Raw genomic sequence first — 25861 nt, forward strand, 5'->3', positions numbered from 1 at the left:
AATATAAATATTTTATATATAACAATTAAATACTAAAGAAATAAAATAGTTTTATGATTCTAGAATAAACCAAAAAGGGTCTCTAAATTAAACAATGCCTCTTCACTCTGGTGGGACACACAAGAGACCAATCTGTTCTGTCTCTGATTCCTTGGGCTTCCAAAACATAGGTCCTGTTTTTGGTGAGAGTGACCCCTCACTCCTGCTCCACCTCAGGTATGAGGCAAAACACTATCAGTTTTGCCACTGGAAAGATTTTATTTGGGACTTGTGTCATTAGCCTTATTACAACTGAGTTTCTTCACTTCCTGCCCCCTTTTTTTCCACTTTATTACATGTATGTTCTGGTATAGTGATACATAGAAAATCCAAGACCTCATTGATACTTCTTTTCCAATATATTAAGGTTCCTCATACATATGAAAACATATTAAAGTTAGACCTACACAGACTATTTGTTGGTAATGGGCTTGATTTGTTTTGTAGTTTATATCAGAATTCCTTTTAAACTCACCTACTGTAAAGTTTTAAATTTACGCTATAAAATGCAATGGATATTCATCATTTATTTTCTTTACTATCCCTAAATCACAGAGCATATTTGGTAAAATTTCAGCTAACCGGCATAAAGGAAACTGACAATGTGAGGCAAATGGCAACCTTTCAAACATGGATGTTAAAGGCAAAAGCAAGGGAGAAATCAAAACAGATTTAGATTGATCTCAATGACAAATAAAAAGGGCTAAGATAAAGACTGTCTCAGGAAAACAAAATAACCAAATTGATTATAAGATTTAGCAGCTATTACTGGGCAGTGAGTAGGAGATGCCTCACGAATAAACTCAATGTTGAGTGTCTTTCCAGTCTCATTTCCTCAAAGTGCTTGAAAATAAAGATCAAATCTGAAAATAAAGATGTGATCCCATGACTGAGTATATGTTTTTTGTTCTAAGGCTTTTTCATTCTAAGGCTAGCAAACAACATTGTTGATTAATATTAAGTCAAACTACTCGAGTCCTTTGGATTTTATAAGGTCACACTAATCTCAAGAAGACAAAGGCTGTCAACTTCTCAAATGCTAACCCAAAGTTCTGTTACATATTATGTCATGTTAAAATTGACAGTCCCAGTTGAATTCCCATTTAAACACTTTCTAAAGCCTACATCTAGAAGAAAGGATTCTTCTCTGGAAACCCAGCCCTTTGGGTTTTTGCTGGAGTTCCTCTCGTTGCAGCCCAGGTCACATCAAAGCTATCTCTTTCAGCTCCACTGGTACTTAGAAAAGCAGGAAGATATTTTTCTTGTATGGCTCCCACATCTTTCCCAAGCTTCAGGCTTAAATAGTTCTTTGGGGTCACTGGAATCCCAGTGCCCCTGGACTCTGCCCAAAAATAACTTCCCAAAGAGTTCCTCCTCTGTTTTATGTATTTAACACAGAGCTCAGCTTCCCTCAACTGTTCTTGCCCTCAAAATTTATTCCTTCACTTATATATGGACTCTAAAAATCAGGGTGCCTGGATGGCTTAGCTGGCTAAGCGTCCAACTTCAGCTCAGGTCATGATCTCACATCTTGTGCGTTCAAGCCCCACCTCGGGCTCTGCCCCTCCCCGACTCATGCTCTGTCTCTCTCAAAAATAAATAAACATTAAAAAAAAAATTAAAAAATAGGGATGCCTGGGTGGCTCAGGTTAAGCGTCCGACTTCAGCTCAGGTCATGATTATCTCGGTTTGGGGGCTCAAGCCCTGCATCGGGCTCTGTGCTAACAGCTGAGAGCCTGGAGCCTGCTTCAGATTCTGTGTCTCCCTCCCTCTGCCCCTTACCCGCTCACACTCTCTCAAAAGTAGATAAACGTTACAAAAAATTTTTAAATAAAAAATAAATAAAATTTACAAAATTAAAAAATTAAATTAAAAATAAATAAAAATAAAAAATTCAGAAGAATTTTTTATTTTTAAGTAATCTCTACACACAACATGAGGCTTAAACTCACAAACCTGAGATCAAGAGTTGCATGCTCTGCCGACTGAGCCAACCAGGAGTCCCAGAAAATAATCTTTAGAAAAGAGCTCACAGATACACAGAACAAACTGATGGGGTGGGGTTGAGTAAAACGGATAAAAGTGGTTAAAAGACACAAATTTCCAATCACAAAATAAATACGTCCTGGGGATGTTATGTCCAGCACAGAGCATATAGTTAAAAATAATGTACTGCATATTTGAAAGTTGTTAAGAAAGTAGATCTTAAAAGTTCTCATCACAAGAAAAAAAAAAAAGTATATGTGTGATGATAGAGGCACTTGAGTGGCTTAGTAGGCTAAGTGCCTGACTTGATTTCAGCTCAGGTCATGATCCCAGGGTTGCGGGATTGAGCCTTGCATCGGGAACCACACTGAGTGTGGAGCCTGCTTAAGATTCTCTCTCTCCCTCTTCCTCTCTCCCCACTTGTGCTCTTTCTCTAAAAAATAAAAAATATGTGTAGTGATAGATTTTTACTAGACTTCTTATGGTCATCATTTCACAATATATACAAATACCAAATTATGTTGTCCACCTGGAAACTAATATGGCAATTATACCTTAATTAAAAAAAAAAAAAAACCTTATTCTTTGTTCATTCTACCCTGTAGCTTCATAACCTGAATTTATGTATTTATATATGTACGTATGTATGTGTATATTTATACTTTTTGCACCACAAAAAGCCTATGGTGCCACATAACCTAAATTAAATTATTTCTTCAAAGAACCAAAATATCCCATAATTCACCATTTTTGGTTTTCCCCCTTAATCTAGGTTCTCTACACCAAGCCTTCATCACTATACTAGGACTACTGGCATATAATAAATACATTACAATTCAATAAAATTCAATTCCTCTGGTGCTAGGACCATTATATCCTCCAAATGCATATGTGAACTGTGGAAAGAATCCTTCTTAAAAACTCAGTATATACCCACAACTGAGAAAAACAAACAAAAATGTTTATTTCTAAGCAATTGAAAATAATGCCTCATCTCTTTTACTTTTGTCCAGTCTCTCATGTAACTAAAGGTATCCCTCATTTTGGTCACATCTAAGTTGTTTCTATCAGTCATTTAATAGTTATCAATGAATTCTTAAGGGTACAATTCCAGTAGCAACATTCACGAAATAAAATCAAAGTAATGTTGTATAGTATAGTAATGTTCTTTGTTCAATTTTTAAATGTTAACATTTTGTTGATGCTTTCATCTAAAGAGTTAAACTTTCTCACAAAAATTACAAGGGTGATATCACCATGGCTTATTTGACAATAGCATCAAGCCAGCCTCAAAAGAACTAGAAATTCAAATACGCAATTAATTACAAACTGCTGGCCTACTTTTATTACATGATACAGACATCTGAGGCTACAAAGAACCAACTTAAGAACATCCTATTCTCTGGAACAGCTGGTTGGCACTGTCATGTTCCCGTACTTTCCCTCCCTGGTCAGGTCAGTGCAACCGGCAGATGTAGAACAACTGTGCCATCTGGTGGCCACTATAAAGAGCTCTATGAGCGACCACCTTTTTGTTCACTCTTCCCTTTCTCCTCTCTACCTCCTTTATAACTGATTCTTTATGTAGTACCTCTAACCTTTATGCTTTGCTCCCACTTAAAATGTGTGAATTTCTATAGATTCTTAATGTACCTGTTAACATTAATAAAATCTAGTTGTTCAAATGGGAACACACCACATATGTGATCATATCATACTACTATTTTGTGTTCTATGAAGTAGAGATGATGGTCCAAAAGACAAATACACGGAAAAATAAGCTGTGAAAAAGTTAATTTCTTTTTCAGTCCTTCAGCAACTCCGCCGATCAACAAATTGGGTATATTTTGATCTTCTAAACTTGTTAACATTCAATTGGGATTAGTACTAGAGGCTGATAGTCTATAAAAATAACTGATTAACTGAACTATGCCAAGTGGCATTATTACATTTAATGTGAGGCTCATCTATCTTAATAATGATTATTTCAATTCCTAAGTCTCCATTACTATAACACACGTATTTCTTAACCTTTCTTGATCAGACTTAAGGAAGATATGTAGAAGCTTTTAAAATTAAGCTACTTTCTGAACAGCTTCAAATCCTTTCATTTCAGTTCCGCACAATTACTCATGACCTCCTAAATGCAAAGCACTCTGAAAACCCACTGAAAAGGGTGGGAAAATAAAAAGGTGATTTCTCTCCATCCCCAAACCACCATCTAACATAAGAGAAATATATCTCCTTGAAGAAAAAGACAATGACAAGGGCTCCTACTAGAGGAGAGACACACTGGGCCTGTGTTTTTAGCTGTCATACTAATGAAAAGGGTATTTCATTAAAGACATGGGATTCAGTGGTGACTGAGGCTGAAATGACTGGACCTGACTGATTAGATGTGAAGTGAGAAAGAAATGGAGAGTGACAGTAGGGTGAGAGAGAAGGGACAACAACCAGAGTTCAGCTGGAACAACTGTGCACATACTAATACTTTCACTAAAATGGGGACCACAGAGGAAGTTTTGGGTTTGTCCCAACTTAACTTATTGAATTTCAGGGATCTGCAGACCATACACAGGGAGATAGCCAGTAAGGTAGCATGATTTGGATTGGACATATAGATTTGGTAGTAATCAGCATATAACCATGTAACTGGTATTTGAAGCCAGAAGAGTAAATAAAATCACCCAGGAAGGATTATAAAATGACCAGCGATGGAACAGAGCCTAAGGGAGAACCCTCAGGAAAAGTTTTAAATGCAAGAGGAGTGCAGACAGAAGATAAGTAGTAGCTGAGTAGTAGAAAGAAAACCGGGAGTACTTTAAGTGAATTTGTGGTCAAGCATGTTCAGTGCTACTGGGGGGTGAACTAAGATGCAGACTGAGAAGTTTCTATTAGATTTACCAACCAAGAGATAACAGATCAATGAAATGATGAAGGCTGAGCCAGCTGGCAGTAACCAAGAGACACTGGGAGAAACAGAACTGGTTAAAAGGATGTGGGCTTAGGACAGGGTAATTCTAAGTACCCAAAGAGGAGGAGATAGAAAGAAAGGTTCAAGACTCAGAAGAAAGAGAGAAATGGGAGAGGCAGATTCCATAGCCCAGATACAGCAGAGGAATTAGTCTTGGACACCTTAACACATTTAACTGCAGGCAGAAATTTATGCAAGCTGTAGTCAGTGTAAAGCAGGTGCCAGTCAAGCCACAGATCAAAATTCCTACTTTCTACTAAGCAAAAACTGTCCTCCAAAATTAGCTTAGTTTTGGTTCATTCCCTTGATAATATAAATAGCATGATGAAGGGAGAGAGCAGCCTGCTTAGCTAAGGAAAAAGCAGCTGACAACAGATGGGAACGACTGCAACACATGTAAGTCCTTCTGCTGTAAAAAGATATTCTGCAGAGCAGTGACTGCTTCTTACTCATCCTGGTATTCCTTGTAGCACCTAGCTTATAGCCTGGGATATAGCAGGTGCTCAAGAAATCTCTGCAGAATGATTTAAGCAATGGGAAGATAGAAGCAGAATGTTTCTATAAAACCACAAGGCAATTCTGAGTAACTGTCAAAAAAAAAAAAAATCAACACAGCCTGTACACTCCAATCAATTTCAGATAAAACAAAATCTAATTCCAACCATATCTTAGTCTATACCCAAAAGTATGAAGTAAAAGACATTCCCTTCCTGCAAAAAGCCTTAAAAATGTTAATGCTCTTTGCACTGAGTAATGTACAAAATTGTTGAATCACTGTATTGCACACCTGAAACTAATATAACACTGTATGTTTTACTGGAATTAATTTTTTTTAAATGTTAATGCTCTTTGGCCCAAGAATTTTACTTCCAGGTATCTAGTCTAAGATAAATAATTAGAAATGTAGACAAAGATAATATGCAACCTTGTCCACTATAGCACTACTTACAATAATTAAAATAAGAAAGAAAAGAAAAGAAAAGAAAAGAAAAGAAAAGAAAGAAGTGAATGGAGAGAAAAGGAAGAAAATAAGCTCAATGAACAACATCAGGAGAATTATTAAGAAGTATCATGGATTACACTGTATGTTAACTACCTGGAATTTTTTTTTTTTTAACTACCTGGAATTTAAATAAAAACTTAAATATAAATATATATAAATATATATATATATATATATATATATATATATATATATATATATATATCACCAAGGTGAATAGGATTCACCAAGTAAAATGTTTATGAGTTTCTAACAACATGGGGAAGTGCTTTAAGATAATTAAGTTTTTTTATTTATAAAATACCAAATTTAATATAGCCTATAAAAAAATGTGCACAGGACAAAACTACACAAAATAGTAACTCCATCACTGGATGGAGGAGTTATGGATGGTTTTACTTTGCTGTCTTTACTATTTCACATTTTCCAATTTTAATATCCTATTATTTTTATAATTAAAACACTTTTTTAAATGTCCAATTATCTTGAACAGGCAGGATAGTTCAGGGCAGAGAGCTACTTCTATCTGTTATTATGTATGGATTAATTTTTTTAAAACTCTCCGAAGGGACTATATGATCATTGCTCTTTTGAGATGTAGAACTGTGTTTCCTATAAGCTCTTACTTCCCAAATTAACCTACACATACTCAAAACTGGGCTGGGTGGGTGGGTGGCAGAACAGGGTAAAATTAGATTGTGTTTCTAGAGCAAATTTACTTGACTATAATAAGTTAAAGCACTAAAAAAATAAGTTAAAGCATTTTTAATATCAAAACTCTCATAAATATTAAGAAAAAACTTGCTCCCTCCTCACACATACATCTCCATGTGGAGAACTTCTCTAGAGAGCTCCCATCCTCTTTTCCCCATTCTTCCCCTCACACATCCCACAGCTGGGCATGAAGGGCTCGGCTCCTCTGGGCTCCTTCCCTTGGATCTGCCTCCTACCCAAAGAAGACATTCTTACCTGCTCTGACAGAGAGAAGACCTGAGTATTCCAAACTGCCTCTGTGCCTGTGACTAGGTAGATAAGTATGCCTAATTCCAGGGTGGAAATAGCAAATTTACTTTACTATGGTAACTGCTGCTGCTTTCTTCAATGAGTTTTTTGCAGTAATAAAACTATTTCTTCATATCCACTAGTATGTCTATTATCAAAACCAAAACCAAACCAAACCAAACCAAAAGACAGAAAATAACAAGGGTTGGCAAGGGTATGGAGAAATTGGAACACCTCTGCGTTCTTGGTGGGAATGTAATATGGTACAGCTGCTGTGGTAAACAATAATGGTGGCTCCTCAAAAAGTTAAATGCTGAATTACTATATGATTCAGCAATTCTACCTCTGGGTATACACACAAAAGAATGAAAGCAAGTACTCAAACAGGTATTTGTATACCAATGTTCATAGCGGTATTATTCACAATAGCCAGAAGATGGAAACAAATCAAATGTACATCAACAAATGAATGGATAAATAGAATGTGGTAAATACACGCAACTGAATATTATTCAGCCTTAAAAGGGCAGGAAATTCTGACACATGCTGCAACATGGATAAACCCTGAGGACATTATGCCAAGTGAAATAAGCCAGACACAAAACGACAAAAGTTGTATGATTTCACTGTGAGACACCTAGAGTAGTCAAAATCATAGAGACAGAAAGTAGAATAGTGGTTGCGAGGGGTTGAGGATTGGGTGGGGATAGGGAGTTATTATTTAATGGGTAAAGAGTTTTAGTTTGTGATGACAAAAAATTCTTTTAAGTTTACCTTTTTATTTTGAGAGAAAGAGAACAGGTGTGTATGCATGACTGGGGGAAGGGCAGAAAGAGAGAAAGAGAATCCCAAGCAGGCTCTGCACTGTCAGCAAAGGGCCAGACTAACCTGAGCCGAAGTTGGATGCTTAACCAACTGAACCACCCAGGCACCCCTGGGATGATGAAAAACTCTAAAGATGAATAGTAGTGATAGTTGCATAACATGTCAATGTACTTAATGTCACAGAACTAGACACCTGAAAAATACTTTAGATGGTATATTTTATATGCATTATTTTACTACAATTAAAAAAATAAATAAACCTGGGGTGCCTGGGTGGCTCAGTTGGTTAAGTGTCAAGACTCTTGGTTTCAGCTCAGGTAATGATCTCATGGTTCGTGGGTTCGAGCCCCCTGTCGGGCTCTATGCTGACAGAACGAGACCTGCTTGGGATTCTCTCTCCCTCTATCTCTGCCTCTGTGCCACTTGAGCGCATGTGCTCTTTCTCTCTCTCTCTCAAAATAAACAAATAAACACTAAAACAACAACAACAACAACAACAACAACCTGACAATTTGATTGTATTCTGATTCCTGTGTCCTCCCTCTCAGCTGGCCCTGACTCTATACTGACCTCTGTAAGCAACTGATACATAGAGAGTAGAATATAAAATTCTCATGAATTCTGAAATACAGAAAACTCCCAAGAAAGTTATACGAGCCAGGGGCTGTTTTAAATCACAAACTAGATCCACTTAAGGTACCTACTGTATCTTATGCAGCTAAAAGATAGTTCAAGAAGAAAGTTTGAGAAGCACAGCTGTAAAATGTTTTCCTACACCGACCAAAAAAAAAAATCCTATACATAATCTGATTGTTACAGACAACTGGGAAATCCCTCATGCAGCTAACTGGCCATTTGACAACAGACCTTCAATGAAGATGGGACAGAAGAAACTCCCACATGTTAAAGTAGAAAGTCACCTCTAACACCTCAAGAAAGAAAGCTGTTTATTATAATGGAAAGGGCATGGCTTAGTGTCAGACAGTTATAGGTATGAACTCCACTGTGACCTTGGGCAAGTAACATATCTGGTACTGAGTTTCTTCATCTGTAAATGGGGATAAGAATATCTATCCTGCAGATTTATAATGAGAAAAGAAAATATATTCACCCCAAATATATTTGAAGTATAAGTCAATATGGTTAATGCTCAACAAATACTGATTCTCTCACACTCCAGGAAGTCAATTCCTCCATAGGCAAATTCCTTTGACGTAGGCTCATTTTTCTAGATCAGTTTTCTAGATTTGTCCTATCTTTTTTTTGAATGTTTTTTTAATTTATTTTGAAAGAGAGAGAGAGTGGAGGAAGGACAGAGAGAGAGGGAGAGAGAGAATCCCAAGTTGTTAGTGCAGAGTCCGACACAGGGCTCCATCCCATGAACCCTAAGATCATGACCTGAGCGGAAATCAAGAGATGGACACTTAACCCACTGGTCCACCCAGGCGTCCCTGTCTTATCTTCTTAGCCTGACATTTTCAAGTCAGAATGATGGGACCTAAAAAGCCCCAAGACTTCCATTTCTTTCATTTTAAGAAATAGTTATTACATTTTTTTTCCAGTAGGTATTTTGTCAAGAATGATGGAAGGCCTGAGATGTTACCTACTTGAAAGCTAGCAAGTTAGCCCAGTTTCATGGATGCTGGCAAAAGACATGAGACTCCTCAGTCAGAGACAAAAGACTTCAGTAGCCATAGCAATAGCCCCATCACACAGGGCAACACAGAGGACCGGAGATGCCTGCACATGCAGGACATTGTGGGACAGGTTGAGGAACCTGTGTGCAGAGAACCCACATCTTTCAAGAACAGTAAGTTGGCCTAACCTCTGCAGCAAGGAGACCTTATCTTTATTATACTGGATGATAAATAAACCTGCCTTCTGCTTAGGAGGGAGATACTATATCTTCCAAGACTGTTTGCTATACAAATTTTTTGGAAAAAAACAGTAAGTAACAAAGGGAGAACTGTCTCCCAATAAGCGTTACTATGTATTAATTATCCAACCCTATCTTCCAGGCGGCAGTTCCCCTTCTCAGAGGCAAAGACCTCTCAATTTCTTGTGTACTTCTTCAGAAATATTCTATGCACCTACAAGTGTGCACATATACACACCATTTTATTTTTTAAACAAATGGTTGCAATTATACACGTAATTCTGTACCTTGCTTTTTCTGTTTTCTTAGGGATAGTTTCACACTGACACATATGGATCTAACTCATTTCTTAACATCTGCACAGTAATCCATTTTATGGCAGTATCATATAGTTAACCAGTTCCAATCCTCCTACTAACAGAGTTTTTTGTCTAGGCTTTTACTATTACAAATAATGGTGCAACAGAGTTGTACATATCTTTGTACATATTTGCTAAAAGTGAAATTGCTAGGTATATGCGTTTTTAGTTTTTATAAATATCACCAACCTGCTCTCCAAACAGGCTACCCCAATTTAACTCTCATCCTTTAATGTAAAAAGAGGACCTATTTCCTCACACCAGCCTAAAGCAGTATTGTTTGCCAACAAAAATAGGAGCTATAGCTCTTACTATAAACAGGACTTTCAGACATTACGAGTAGGCTTTTCAATACCCCTTAGGTTCAAAATTAAGTTGCTAAACCCTAAGTGTAAGGTAGTGTTATGCTGTGGAATGAGCACATAAAAGGATACAGAATCTAGTACCAATTTTCCCACGACTAATGCCATGACTGACCCTGGCCATATCAATCTCTCTGGGCCTTGGTTTTTCTCATGTGTCCGATGACCCTTTCAACCTAAAATGTGTGTACATCACTCATCATTTGAAATTCTAAAGGTTTTCCTCAACAGAAAATTATTATTTCAAAAGTAAAGTTTGCAAATAAGAGAAACATTATACCTGTAATTAAAACTTTTTAGAATAAAGTAGAAAACTTTTTCTGGTACAGTATCTTTTCAGATAGTAGTATTTATTATCTCTCATATACTTCCAAAAGGCTTCACAGAAGCAGGCCTCAGTAAAACCAAGACACCACAGACCAAGAGAGTATCAAGATACTATACGTCTCACTGCCACACAAGAAGCCATTTTTAGGTGGGAGGAGACCTGAACCAGTCGAGGATGGGAAAGATTTTTCATTGGACCCCTCCCTTCTAATATTTTTTAATAATATTACCTATTCTAAAAAATCACATTAAAAATATTCTTTTCAATTATGTTATAAAAATATGTGAAACAGCTACAAAATTGATAAAGAAGTTCTCTTTGCAGATTTGAGGTTACAGATTCAGGCAGTACTTTAAAAAGGCCTCTATCAAGGATAAGAAGGCTGTTCCAGAAGCAACTATTGGTGGCATTTCATCTCACCTTTTGTATCATTCTCATTCCCTCCTTTTCTTCCTCTCTTTCTCTCCCTGTCTCTATCTCTTTGCTATATCCTTTTTCTCTATTTTTCCTCTTCTTTTCTTTTTCTCTCCCAACCATCCTTTTAACTAGGGCTTCCAGCTGCAGCCAGTAGCAACAGCCTCTCCCCTCTAGGGACCTTCCAACCACCTCAAGAACAGCAATGGAAGTAAACTGCAAAGGCAGCCAAAACTCAAGAACAGGGAAACACTGAGTGAGAAATCATGTTTTGTTACAATACCTTATAAATCCAAAAGAAAATCCTTTCTTTCACCACCAAATAAACTGTTCTAAAACCCAGATGGTAATACCAAAACAATAATGTAACCATTTAAACAGGCAATTTAGTTTTAAGTTAAACCTGAATAAGTCTGGATACAAATCATTTTATTTAGCAAAATTGGTATAGGGGAAGATTCTTAGCTAGGGAAGATGTTTTCTCAAAGGGAACAAAGATGTTCCCTCTAGGCAAGGTAGTACAATTTACATCAAGAATATTCTCCACTATGTTCAAAAGCAAAAACAGAAGAGTTTAAAAAGATATAATTTCCCACAAATCTATTTGTTGGGCAATTTCTTCTGGAATCTAAATCATGCAATTTATTTGCAAAAGACCAATTTGCATGTTCTAACATTAACCTGCTTGCATAGTTTTGATACGGTAGGATTTCTATGTAAAATATGAACTCAAATGGACTGTGTTTAGACCTATAGCAAAAATATAAAACACTAAGAAATCAGAGTATACCATAAGAAACCAAATATTTTTCCTCAAGGCTTGGTGTAGTTCTCACTAGATTTCTGGAACAATATTTTATAGTTTTCAGCTACATGCCAGTAAGTTGCCTTTCTCTTATTTTCACTAGCATCGATAGCAACTTTCAGATAAGGATAACAAAAACTAGGGTACAGAAGTACACATTCAAGTTTCCTTCAACCCCTACAGAGAGAAAAAGTAAACATTCACAATTTTTTCTTCAAATCAAACTCAAAAAGTGGTCAAACCCTGAAGATAGTAAATGTTAGATTATGTTTATGCAGATCTCCTTTCCCCATTTGAAAATAGGTACAGGTACTTTTCCTATTAACAGAGTATTTACAGTGGTAGACACCAGGTCTGACCATAAAAATTATTTCTATACTATACATTTTTAGAATTCTACCCATTTACTGAAACCCGTAACTATTTGCTAATAAGGAAAAGAGATCTGTTTGTTAATAGGGCTTGGCCAGCATGGAGCCCAAAATAAGACAAGCAGGCCTGTTATACACTCCAGTTTGCTTTTCAGTTCCTCCTCTGGGTAGTTCTCTTCTGTCCATTTCAATAAGTGGCATATTTGTAGATGTGTACATTTTTCTGAAAGCTGACACGAAGAATATGAAAATAATGGAAACATGCACATTTTATACACTTTGAACACTTACTATGAAAAAGGAAGGAAGGATCCAGAAGTAAGAAATCTGCTTTCCTTTTAAATGGTGAACAAAGACCACAACATATGCATATGAATATAAATTACTTTGGAGGAAGAAAATTTGGGGCTAATCTAATAAATTTACTGATCAGCTTTGATTTGAAAAAGGGTCATCGTGATATATTTTGCAAATGCAGCTGAGGCTCTTCTCTCTCTTTCTTTTTTTGTTTTTGAAAGATTTTATTTTTACATAATCTCTACATCCAATGTGGGGCTCAAACTCAATCCCAAGCTCAAGAGTCTCATGCTCTACTGACTGAGCTTGCCAGGCACCTCTCTTCTCTTTTCTGACTCTTTTCCAGAATCTTCCCAAAATAAGCCTTGGGAGTCCTTACTTTTCACTGTTATGAATGTATATATTAATTTGGAAATAACAGGGCTCTACATGATAGAGGCTCAAAAATATTTGCTGCATGAGTTAGAACACCAGTGAAGGATGAAACCACCATGTCCGAAACTATTTATCAATAACTATCCATTCCTTTAGAGAGTGTATCAACTTTAAATTCCTCTACACAAATAACTACTTAGAAATAAAAGTTCTTCCACTTACTAGCCGTGGCTCTGGTCAATTCATTTTGACTTCTGTTTTATTCAACTATAAAATGGTGATAACAGTGTCCTTCCTACCTTCCTCTAAGAGCTGTAGTGAGGATTAAATGTGACAACAGAAGTGAATACATTCTGGATACTACAAAGGCAATTATCTACTTTGCTGGATATGCTCCACATCTCTAAAATCTAGCTGGATATGCAACTTAAACATTCTAGCAACTTAAGTTCAACATACGGAAAACCAAATGCATCATTTGACTCCCCAAATCTGTTTCTCATGTAGACTTCTCAAAGTTTCAAATCTGGATGACAGAGGTCAATTTTTACTTCCTTCCCTCAGTACATCACCAAGGTCTGTCAACCTTCCTCCCATGGTTTCCTTCTTTTCCAGCCTACTAACACTTTCCCTGTATTATCTCATGTCTAGGTCATTACAACTGATCTCCTAGTAGCTCCTCTTATTCCCCGACAATCAGTTTCAGTCCCAAACTCTCAGCTTTAGAAACAAATTTCCAACTGCCTACTTGTCAAATCTGTCTCAACAATAGATGATGATCTAGAGTCTATTTATACTATCATCTGTAATAGGCACCTTCTAATGTGGCTCCCATGATCCTCACCTGCTGGTATTCACACCCTTGTGTGGGCTGAACCTCATCATTTACTCATTCCATGCCCAAGTGGGAGAGAGGCAGAGACAGAGGGAGAGAGAGAGAATCCTAAGGAGGCTCCATGATGCCAGCACAAAGCCCAATACAGGGCTTGATCTCACTAACCATGAGCTCATGACCTGAGCTGAAATCAAGAGTCAGATGCTTAACTGACTGCGCCACCCAGGCACAACTCAACACTCACTTCTAATATAGTGAAAAGTGATGGGGACTTTACTTCCATGTTTAAGTTACAAAAGACTGTCACTTCCATCTTGCTAGCATTCTTGTTTTCTTACTTCCTCACTCTGAAATAACAAGCCGTCAAGTAGTAAGATGCTCTGTGGAGATGCCCATGAAGCCAGGAACCAAAGGAAACCACCAGCGGTCAGTTTATAAGGAACTGAGGTCTTTGTCCAACAGGCCAAAAGAAATGAATTGTGCCAAGAGCCACGAATGAGCCAGGAAGTGAATTCTTCCCAGCTGAGCCTCAAGATAACTGTAGCCTTGTGAAATACCCAGAACCAGCGGACCCACCTAAGCTTCAGAACACTCTGGGATAAAAAATGTTACTGTTTCAACACACTAAATTTTGGGGTAATTTGTAACACAACAGTAAATAATACACTATCTCACATATTTCAAAATAAATTCAAAATAAATAATAAACATAAAAAGAAATTTATAAACATTAAAAAAAAATTGGGGGCACTTGGGTGGCTCAGGCAATTAAATGTCCGACTCCTGATTTTGGCTCAGGTCATGGTCTCACAGTTCTGAGACTGAGCCCCCTGTCAGGCTCCACACTGACTGGGATTCCCACTCTCTCCCTCTCTCTTTGCCCACCCCCCAGCTTGCACGCACAGGTGCTCTCTCTTTCTCTCTCTCAAAATAAACATTTAAAATAAAAAAGACAGGGGCGCTTGGGTGGCTTAGATGGTTGAGCGGTTGAGCGTACGACTTCGGCTCAGGTCATGATCTCGCGGTTTATGGGTTTGAGCCCTGCGTCGGGCTCTATGCTGACAGCTCAGAGCCTGGAGCCTGCTTCGGATTCTGTGTCTCATTCTCTCTCTGCCCCTCCCCGACTTGTGCTCTGTCTCTGTCTCTCAAAAAAAAAAAAAAAAAAAGTAAAAAAAAAAAAATGTAAAAAACAAATTTTTTTTAATCAAAAAGACAATAAAGTGCTGGTAAGAATATGAAGAAGTTAAAACTCAATAAACTGCTGGCAAGAAAGTAAAATGATATAGCTACTTTAGAAAATAGTCTGGGGGCACCTGGGTGGCTCAGTGGGTTGAGTGTCTGATTTTTGATTTTGGTTCAGGTCACAATCTCACAGTTGTGGAATCAAGCCCTGCAATGGGCTCTGCACTGAGTGTGGAGCCTGGTTGAGATTCTCTTTCCCTCTGCCCCTCTGCCCCACTTGTGCTCTTTCTCTAAAAATTAAATTAAATTAAAAAAAAAATAGTCTGACAGTTCCTCAAAAAGTTAACCATAAAGTTACCATATGACCCAGCAACTCCATTCCTAGATATACACCCAAGAGAAATGAAAACACATATCCACACAAAACTTGAACACAAACATTCAAAGTAGCATTATTCATAATAGCCACAAAACTGAAACAACCCAAATGTCTGTCAAATGATGAATAACAAAATATGGTATATTCATATAATGGAATATTATTCAGTCATAAAAAAGAATGAAGGAATGATATGTGACAGCATTTATAAACCTCAAAAACATGATGCTTATTAATTTTCTAAGTTTGTAAAGCTAAAGTCCAGGTCTGAATCACAGGGTCTTTACTGAATTTCAACTACTCAGTAAGACATAAGCAAAAATCTCCACTTTTAAAATAGAACAGTAGCAAATTACAGGTAGGCCATTGAATGTACTGCCTCCGAAATTATAGAAATAGCTGAAGCCATGGAAGAGAATGAGATAACAAACAGAAAACATGCAGCTTAAGGAAAGAAAATGATGGCATATCATACCAGCATTTTAAGGAAAAGAGCCAACCAAAGAAACGGAGAAAAAAAACATTCAGAGGATAAAGGAGAAACCAAGAGAAAGTAATATCAAAAACTCAAGAAAAGAGAGGCGCTTGGCTGTCCCAGTCAGTAGAGCATGCAACTCTTGATCTCGGGGTTGTAAGTTCAAGCCCCATGGTGGGTGTAGGGATTACTTTAAAATCTTTAAAAAAAAAGAAAAAGAAAAAGAAAAGGCAAGAAAAGAATTGTAACTAATACAGTTATATAGAAATCAATGGGAATAAGAATCTAAAAAAATTCATCATTTTTTCACTCCTATCCTTGGTGTAGATAGAGCCAAATATCATGGGTTGAGCAATAAACAAGGATTAAAGAAATGGAAGCAGTTGCGTGTAAATGAGTTTTAAGAGGAAAGAATTAGGCTGAGTTTTACTATACTTGTTTTTTAAGTCTAGAAACTTTGAGTCTCAGAGGAAGAAGCCAGGAAGAGAGAGCAAGCAATGGAGAAAACTGTTTCATCAATGTCCTAGAGGACAAAGGGACAAATAAAATTGAGAGCTAGGTTGAAGGATTAGTCTTGGACAAACTTCATTAAAATAAAAATATGTCAGTATGTAAATGCAGTAACACATTATATATCTGCACCCTTGGGGAAGAGTTTCATGTAACTGCACTTTCCAAATATTTAAGCATCTTTTCTTTCAGCTATTTTCTTTGAAATTGTTCAACACCGTATCACGTGGTTCTGTCTTCTTACACACTGTGCTTTCCTAGATGACTTAAGGCCATTATGACTGATTATTGTACTAGGAAGCAATATAGCTGAGTCTGCATGTTAATTTTTCAAATCTTCTTGGGCTGTCCTACACTTATCAGTTGCCATTTTCTCTTGTACATTTACCGTGATAACCTTTTTCATATGTGCTTCCAATAGATTCTAGTTTGAAAATCATGTAACCATTAAATAATACACTAAACAAAGGATAATACAGTTCTGAACTGAAGTACAGGAGTAAAGTGCGTGGCTTTATGACAACTCTCTCCAGGGCTAAAAATTCTGTTTCACTTTTTAATTCAACTGAGAGTAGGTTTCAAAAAGTTGAGGATATCTATCAGAAGACAGACTTCTGACTTGGAATATTACTTTATTTTGCTTCCTTAAGTCATATCAAAATATCCTTGCCAAGTAATTGATAATCTTACATGGTTAGTCTTCAGCCACCAAAAAAAAAGGATCATGTTGATTCCAAAAGTGACCCTAAATATCTCACAGTAACTATACTTTCCTGTCCTAAAATCACTTACCAATAAAGTTATAATTTTCTACACTTCATTTCTGTATGCTAATAGTCATGCGTATTTCACACATGGATATTATGTGTATACTGTGTATAGCTAAGTATGTATCGTTCACAAAAATCTTAGCTTTATTTTTTAAAATTTATTTTGAAAGAGAGAGAGAGACAGTGAGAGTGGGAAAGGGCAGACAGAGAGAGAGAGAGAAAGAGAATCCCAAGCAGCACAGAGCCTGACTCAGGGCTTAAACTCAAAAAACGTGAGATTGTGACCCAAGCTAAAATCCAGAGCTGGATACTGAACCAAATGAGCCATTCAGGTGTCCCACAAAATCTTGGCTTTAATCCCTTTCAAGTTTCACACAAATTTCACAACTACAAACAGCACAGGGCTAAAAATGACTAGAGTTAAGTACACAGGGAGTCAGTTAACCAAAATTTAACAATTCATTTCTTTAGCTGCAATACAATGGTATAGCCTGAATTCATTTCTTAAGATTCTGGTGATCTAGCAATTCTACTTCTGGGTATTCATCTGGAAAAAAAAGGGGGGGGTGCACTTGGGGGGCTCAGTCAGTTAAGCATCCGACTTGGGCTCAGGTCATGACCTCACGGTTTGTGAGTTCGAGTCCTGCATCAGACCCTGTGCTGATAGGCTCAGCCTGGAGCCTGCTTCAGAGTCTGTGTGTCTCCCTCTCTCTCTGCCCTTCTCCCGCTCACGCTGTGTGTGTGTGTGTGTGTGTGTGTGTGTGTGTGTGTGTCTCAAAAATAAATAAACATTAAAAGAAGAAAACATTAACTTGAAAAGATTATCTGCACCCCTATGTTCAATGCAGCATTATTTACAATAGCCAAGACGTGGAAGCACCCTAAGTGTCCATCAACAGATGAACAAATAAAGACAATGTAGTATATAAAATGGAATATTATTTAGCCACCAAAAAAAAGGAAATCTTGCCATTTGCAAAAACACGGATGGACCCTGAGGGCATTAAGTGAAGTTAGACAAACAAATACTGTGTGATCTCACTTATACATGAAATCTAAAAAAACAAAACAAAATAAAATAAAAATGAACTCCTAGATAGGGACAGACCAGTGGTTTGCCAGAGGTGGGGGAATGGGGTGGAGGCATGGACTGTGAATTGGGTGAAGGTGGCCAAAAGGTACAAGCTTCCAGTTACAACATAAGTCCTGGGGATGTAATGTACAGCATGGTGACTATAATTAATGATAACATTTTGTGTATTTGAGAGTTGCTAAGAGAGAAATATTAAAAGTTCTCATCACAATAAAAAAAATATTGTAACTATGTATGGTGATGGATGTTCACTAGATTTACTGTGGTGATCAACACATACAAATAGGGAATTATGTTGTACACCTGAATCTAATATGTTACATGTAAAATATATCTCAATTAAAAAGATTCTGGTTATATCCTCCTATACTTTACTCATCAAAAGCAAAAACAAAACTACCATTGCTTCTCCAGCACTCTCTTCCTGCTCCTTAAATTTATCCTCCATATTAATGAAAATTAACAAATGTAGAATTTCTCATCATGACAGAGTTAAATGGCCCGACCAACTCAAACTGAAATGTCTCTAGTCTCCCTGGTTTAGAGTATTAGACGCACCAGTATCTGTATCTGTGCCCCTGTGTTCAAATTATTTACGTATATCTCCCCTTCTAAGTCACAAACACCATGAGGGCAAAAATCTTTTTTTTTTTTTTAAATGCTTATTTTTGAGAGAAGGAGTGCAAATGGGGAGAGGGAGGGAGGGAGGGAGGGAGAGAGAGAGAGAGAGAGTGAGAGTGAGAGAGAGAGAGAAAGCAGGCTCCAGGCTCTGAGCTATCAGCACAGAGCCCCATGCCAGGATCATGACCTGAGTGGAAGTCAGAGGCTTAACAGACTGAACCACCCAGGGGCCGCAAGAATCTTTTCTTATTCAATGATTCCGTTCAATCACTTGACAAATATGTTTGAGCACCTAGCATTTCCTAGCCTCTGGAGAGAGCTGAGTTAAGCAGTTCCTGCCTTCACAGTCAAGCAGGAACTGTAAACACAGGCCTGTAAACAAATTACAACACAGGCAAAAGCAGAAGTGAGCACAGAATTAAATCAGAAGAGGAATAAACTCTAGGGATGTAGAGGAAGTTCAGGGATACACTTATGTATTCTCCGAAAGGCCTTCCATAAATACCTGTTGAATGGACGAATGAATGAATGAAATCTTGCTTATGAAAGATGAGATCCCAGGTCCAAATGAGATGTATTAGTTGCTTCTGGAAGTCACTAGGTAACTTTACCTTTCAACAACCGCCGAAAGGCAGACTCCAGCATAGTCACCCCCACCTGAGGAAATCACCTTGAGGAAAGGACCTACCTGTACTGCCAGCCTTTTGCACTGCCACCGCGACTACTGCTGCTGCTGCTGCTGCTGATTCCACCCCCACAGCTGCTGTTGCTGCTGTTCTTGTTTGGGGTCACCGCTGTGGCCAGGCCCTCCAGCTTTCCTTCACTCTCTGAGACTTTCATTGTTGACACTGGTTCACCCCCCTGCATCTTAACTCCAAAGTCCATTTGCCCTTCTTGGGCGGGAGGGAGCAACTCTGCAGAGTAGTTTTGTAGGTGCGAATTTTTAAGATTTGATCTGAAGGTGATTCCAGTTGCTCAATCAGGCCGCGGCTGGATGGGAACCATCAAAAGGTCCAGGGAAGGAATACAAGCATTCCTACCAAAGGAAAACTTTTAAGAGGGCACGGGTAGCAATGAGGACAGAAACCCTTTAAATATATGTCTCTTTCCCGGCAAATGCAAGGAGGAAAAAAATCACCCTGCCAGAAGGTTTGGTGGTTTACTCAAAGGAGAAGCAGAAGCAGTGCGGGGAGGTCGGGGACTCTTAGCCAAGAGGGCTCGCCGAAGGACGGAGGACCACGGACGCGACCCGAGGCCTGACCTCTGAGCTGACGGACTGGCCCGCCGCGCTCCCTCTGCTCCTCCAGCGGGTCCTCTGGCGGAGGGTTCCGTCCAGCCCGCTCGACGGTTCCCGCCGCAGCCCCCGTGACAGAACAGGGACCGCCCGCGCGCAACCCGGGAGGAGGGCTGGGGAAGGAGGCCGCCGGGGGCGGGACGCCGGCTCCCAGGGCCGCCTCTCCTCCGGCCAGTGGCGAGCCGCTCGGGGCGACTTCCTCCAACGCCCCCGGCCCTGGGCCCTCGACTGGGCTCCCAAGACCGGCGAGTCCGTCGCCCTCTCCCCAGCCCCAAGCGTGAATACCACAGCTGCGGTCGCCGCCCCACCCACAGCCCCACAGCGAGTCACCCACCCGTCTGCTCTTTCCCCGCCTTCCCTTCCGGAGTAGTGTGAGCTCACTTCCGAAGCAGAAGCGCCTGGCGCCATCTTGGCGCAGGGCACGCGGCCCTGAAGGGGGCGGAGCCTCGGGCGTAGCGGTGTTGGGGGGGTTGACCCGGAAGAAGGGAAAGGGAGGGAGGTGGGACAGCCAAGGAGGGAGAAACAAAGAAGTCCGACTTAGTGCCGTTGTGAAGTGTGACTTCTGGCCTTCCTAACCAGGTCCTGTCCATCCATTGGAGGGCCCATTCTAGGCATCTTAGAATGAAGGCTTAGAAAAATAATGTCATTTCTGTAACAAATTGCTAAAAACCCTCCTATTTGGAGTGCCTGGGTGGCTCAGTTGGTTAATGGTCGGACTCTTGCTTGCAGTTCAGGTCATGACCTCCAGGTTGGTGAGTTCAAGCCCCATCTTAGACCATGCTGACAGCATGGAGCCTGCTTGGAACTCACTCTCTCTCTCTCTCTCTCTCTCAAAATAAACATTAAAACAACAACAAGAAGAAGAAAACTCCTCTTCATTTTAGTGATTTTTGCAAAAATTGCATGACGCCGGAATAGGGCAAATCAGTGTTGCAAATGAAAATGAAACTGTTGTGGAAATTATAGCTCTCAGAATCAAAGCTAGGTACTGTTTCTCTGACCCCAGACAACTCACACTCTTTAGACTTTGTTTTTTTCACCTGTAAAGAAGGAGTAGTTGAAGGTAATTTTTAACGTCCCATCTAATTGTAAATTCTAGTTTCTAACAACATGATTTGTGAATTGAATGTATGTCATATGCAAAACACGAAGGCAAATGCAAAGAAGTATTACTCAAAGTAAAAAGTAATGCAGGGGACACCCGGGTGGCTCAGTCGGTTAAGCCTCTGACTTCAGCTCAGGTCATGATCTCACAGTGGGTGAGTTTGAGACACACGTCGTCGTCGTCTTCGTCGTCAGCCTCTGTGCTGACAGCTCAGAGCCTGCAGCCTGCTTCAGATTCTGTGTCTCCCTCCCTCTCTGCCCCTCCCCTTCTCGTGCTCTGTCTCTCTCTGTCTCAAAAATAAATAAAAACATTAAAAAAAAAACGCAGTAAATCAAATGCAGATACATAGATAATTAAAGCTATGAAGAAAATTAAAGGAGATGATATAAAAAAAAAGTGGGATGGGACAGAGAATCTGTTTTAGAAGAAAGGTTGAGAAAAGTCATCTACGAGAAAATATTTAAGGTGAGAAATGAAGAAATGAGGAAGCTAAGGGAAAAGAAAGCTTTATTTATTCTGGGGAATGAGAGACCTGGCAGCATGGTGAGCAAGAGAGAGAGTAGCATAAAATGAGAGTGAAGAGGTCGGCAGAGAAATTTGGATTTTATTGTTAAGTGCAATGGAAAGTTATTGAAAGTTTAAACAGAGAAGGTTTGTAATCTGATCTATATTTTTAAAAGATCTCTCTGGTCTCTTCAACAAATAGTGTTGGGTCAAGTGGATATCTATATAAGGAATGAAATTGGATCCCTACCTCACATCATACACAAAAATTAATTCAAAATGGATCAAAGACAAATATGAGAGCTGAAACCATAAAACTCCTAAAAATATATATATAGGGGTAAATCTCCATGACCTGGAGTTAGGCAAACCTTCTTAGAAATGACATCAAAGCCTAAGCAACAAAAGAAAAAAGTAGCTAGATTCAGAGTCATGAAAATTAAAAACTTTGGTGCTACAAACAATACCATCAAAAAAGTAGGAAACAGAGAGGTGCCTGGGTAGCTCAGTTGGTTAAATGTCCAACTCTCGATTTCAGCTCAGATCATAATATCACAGTTTGTGAGTTCAAGTCCCACATAGTGCTCTGCACTGACAGTGTAGAGCCTGCTTGAGAGTTTGCCTCCCTCTCTCTCTGTCCCTCCTCCACTTGCTCTCTCTCAAAAAAAAAATAAAAATAAAAATAAGTGTTAAAAGAAAAAGTGAAAAAATAACCCAGAAAATGGGAGAAAAATATTTACAAACCATGTATCTGATAAGGAACTAATATTTACTTTATGTAAAGCACTCTTACAGCTCATTAATTAAAAAAATAAATAACCCTATTTAAAATGGGCAAAGGAGCTAGATAAAAATTTCTTCAAAGAAGATATACCAAAAGTCAATAAGTACATTAAGAGAGTCTCAACATTATTTACCAAGGAAACACAGATCAAAACCACAATGAGATGGTGATTCCCAACCACTAGGATGGCTATAATAAAAAAGACAATAACCAATTGCTGATCTTGATGAGGGACATGGAGAAGAAACTGGACTCCTCACACACTTCTGGTAGAAGCATTACACTAAGTCTAAGAAGCAAGACACAAAAAACCACATATTTTATGATTCCATTTATATGAATGTCCAGAACCGGCAAATCTATAGAAGCACAAGTAGATTAGTGGGAGGAAAGAGGAATGGGAAATTACTGCTAATAGATATGGGGTTTTTTGAAGGGTAATTAAAATGTTTTAAAATTAGATGCTTGCAAATGGTTGTGCAATCTTTTGAATATATTAATATCTGTTTAGTTGTATACTTTAAATGGGTGAATTTAGGATGCATGAATGATAACAAAATAAAATTATTTTTTTTTAAAAAATTATCTAGTTACCATGTAGAGAATTGATTTTAGTGGGAGAAAAAGAGGAAGCAGGGAGACTCATTAGGAAGCTTTATAAGAAATGAAGTGAGAAGTGATAATGGATCAGACTAGGGTGATGGCAATGAGGATAGGGCAGTAATTGGATCCAAACCGTATGGGTGTGGAGGTGGCTACAGCACTGAAAATGGGTTGAATTTCCAACAGTGCAGGAAATATTCTTACAGACCTCTCCAATGCCAGTCTGTTCTACACATCACAGATGACAACCTTCTGATGAAACTCAGAACCCTCCAAAGACCTTTCATTATTTCTGAAAAAAATTCCAAACTCCTCTGTCCAAGAAAAAATGGTGTTGTAATAGCTATAGGATTGAGAGTTATTCTTTTATAGTCCCATACTGATCAAGATAAAGATCTCTATATAATCAATGAGGTCGGCCAACTGTAAAAGTAAGCCATGCTAACCCACTCCAATCAAGGAAAAGAAGTATTGAGTGTATGCCTTCATTGGATCAATGAGAGGTGCAAAGGAGGAACATGCCAATCCAAGGACAGGAGACAACATGGAGTCTGGAAAAAGCTTTAGCTTTAGAGACCCAGGGACTATTTTGGCATTCCTCCCAATGGTGATAAGACTTGGGGACTAGCTTATGCTGCCCAGGTGCACAACAGATGATGTATAGCAAATGGAAAGACAAGTGTTAATAATAAAAAAAAATTCAGTCCAGAGTGTTCAAGTTTGAGTACACTTTTTGTGCAAGACACTCAGCAGGATGCACTTTTTACCAGAAGGTTACAAGATGTTCATAGACTCATGAGCCAGAGCTAGGAGAGTTGATTGACAGATATTTTGTTTTCTTAAAGCAAAAACTTCTTTTATTGTAAACTGAGTCTGTTTCATCCAATGTCTAAAGAGAAAGAAGAGCATATGACTTGAACAAAGAAGATAAAGAAATGCACTTTTTTGAAAGACTTCAAAGAAGGATATGTTCATCTCTGTGAAGACATTATTGTGCATTCGTCAGCATTCTACTTGGATGATGGATCAGAGCATCTTTCCACATGGAAAGAAGCTGAAAAGCATAGTGGTCAAGAACATTTTGGGACACCTGGGTGGCTCAATCAGTTGAGTGTCAGACTCTTCATTTCCACTCAGGTCCTGATGCCAGGGTCGTGGGATTAAGCCCCGTGTCAGGCTCTCAGAATCTTGGGATTCTCCCTCTCCCTCTCTCCCAACTTAAAAAAAAAAAAAAAAAAAAAAAAAAAAGTCAAGAGAGTAAGTACAAGGATAACCATTGCATAATTAAAAAAAAAGAAAAAAGGACATTTGATTAACATTCAGTTTTAGAAGCTTTATACCCATGATAGGCCAGCATATAGGACTTTTTAAAGAAGTTTCCCTTTAGAGTTTGTTCCTTGGATTAGAAATTGTAGGCCTTTGGTATTTTTTTGTCAAGCACTTTCAGAATTCATGATTTTGGTTCAGGGCTGGTAATATTGTGCCATTTTCTTCTTCCTCACAAAAATATTTTTGGATATGTGCCAGAATGACAATCATTGGATACTAATTCCACTGCATGTGACTTTGGGCAAATTACCTGAGCTCTTTGTACCTGTTTTCTTACTTGTAAAATGATAGTAATAATGACTCTGCTAGAGTGCACTTTGTGGCTCAGTCAGTTAAGCATCTGACTCTTGTTTCGGCTCAGGTCGTGATCTCACGGTTCGTGGGTTCCAGCCCCATGTCAGACTCCGTGCTTGCAGCACAGAGCCTGCTTGGAATTCTCTCACTCCCTCCCTCTCCCTCTCTCTCTCTCTCTCTCTGCCCCTCCCCTTCTCACTTTCTTTCTCTCTCAAAATAAAGTTAAAATTTTTTTCAAAAAAGAATGACATCTCTGCTATAGATTAAAATGTGTTCCCCAAAAGTTTGTGTATTTAATTCCTAATCCCCAATGTGATGGTATTCAGAGATGGGGCCTTTGGGAGATAATTAGATTTAGATAGGCTCTATAATAACATTAGTGCCCTTATAAAAAGAGAAATCATAAAGCTCACATTCTTCCTCTCCCTTACCCTATCTTTCTTTCTGCTGTGTAAGGACACAGGGAGAAGAAGGCCATCCACAAGCCAGGAAGACAATTCTCAAGAGAAATCAATCATGTTAGCACCTTGATCTTAGACTTCTACCCTCCAGAACTGTGAGAAAATTAATTTCTGTTGTTTAAGTCAGCCTGGTCTGTGGTATTTTGTTATGGTGGCCAAAGCTAAGAGAATCTCCCTTTGGAGTGATTGTCAGCATTAAATGATGTGACACATGTAAAATATGTGCTCATGTCTGACACATGACATGGTAAGTGCTTGGCAACTGTCACCCATTATTATTAGAAAAATAAAGTTTACCTGCCAAGTAAAATGAATGTTTGTGTTTGGTGAGAGCACCTTTCTCCTGGACAACTCTGAACAAACACTAACCAGCATATTTCTGAAGACATATTCCAACATATTTCTGTGGAAGAATGTCAGCTTTGTGTCCCAAATGAAATGGTGTTTTCCAAATCTCTCTGTTCACAAGAGATCTGTCAGGGTATGTAAATATAGAGTCCTAAGAACATTAGCTAGAATCACCGGCATGTGGGTGTCAGTGAGAAAATGCAGGAGCACAGGGCGATCCCTGTTCCAGTGGCTTCTCACAGAGCCTTCCCTGACCAT

General features: G+C 38.6%; 2 protein-coding genes across 2 annotated transcripts in view; both read right to left on the minus strand.

The window, feature by feature from the left end:
- Positions 1-20461, minus strand: part of OSBPL11 (oxysterol binding protein like 11) — an 85282-nt gene extending 64821 nt beyond the window's left edge. The window contains exon 1 of the mRNA XM_049628328.1: positions 19570-20461. Within this exon, the coding sequence (XP_049484285.1) occupies positions 19570-19766 (197 nt within the window). The 5' untranslated portion in view covers positions 19767-20461. The remainder of the gene's footprint in view (positions 1-19569) is intronic.
- Positions 20462-22522: 2061 nt separating this feature from the next.
- LMLN (leishmanolysin like peptidase) overlaps positions 22523-25861 on the minus strand; it is a 138432-nt gene continuing 135093 nt past the window's right edge. Inside the window, exon 22 of the transcript XR_007457285.1 lies at positions 22523-24388. The gene's annotated coding sequence lies outside the window, so the exon portion shown is untranslated. The remainder of the gene's footprint in view (positions 24389-25861) is intronic.

The sequence above is a fragment of the Panthera uncia genome, chromosome C2 (genome assembly GCF_023721935.1).
Source record: "Panthera uncia isolate 11264 chromosome C2, Puncia_PCG_1.0, whole genome shotgun sequence".
In the NCBI taxonomy this organism is placed as follows: Eukaryota; Metazoa; Chordata; class Mammalia; order Carnivora; family Felidae; genus Panthera; species Panthera uncia.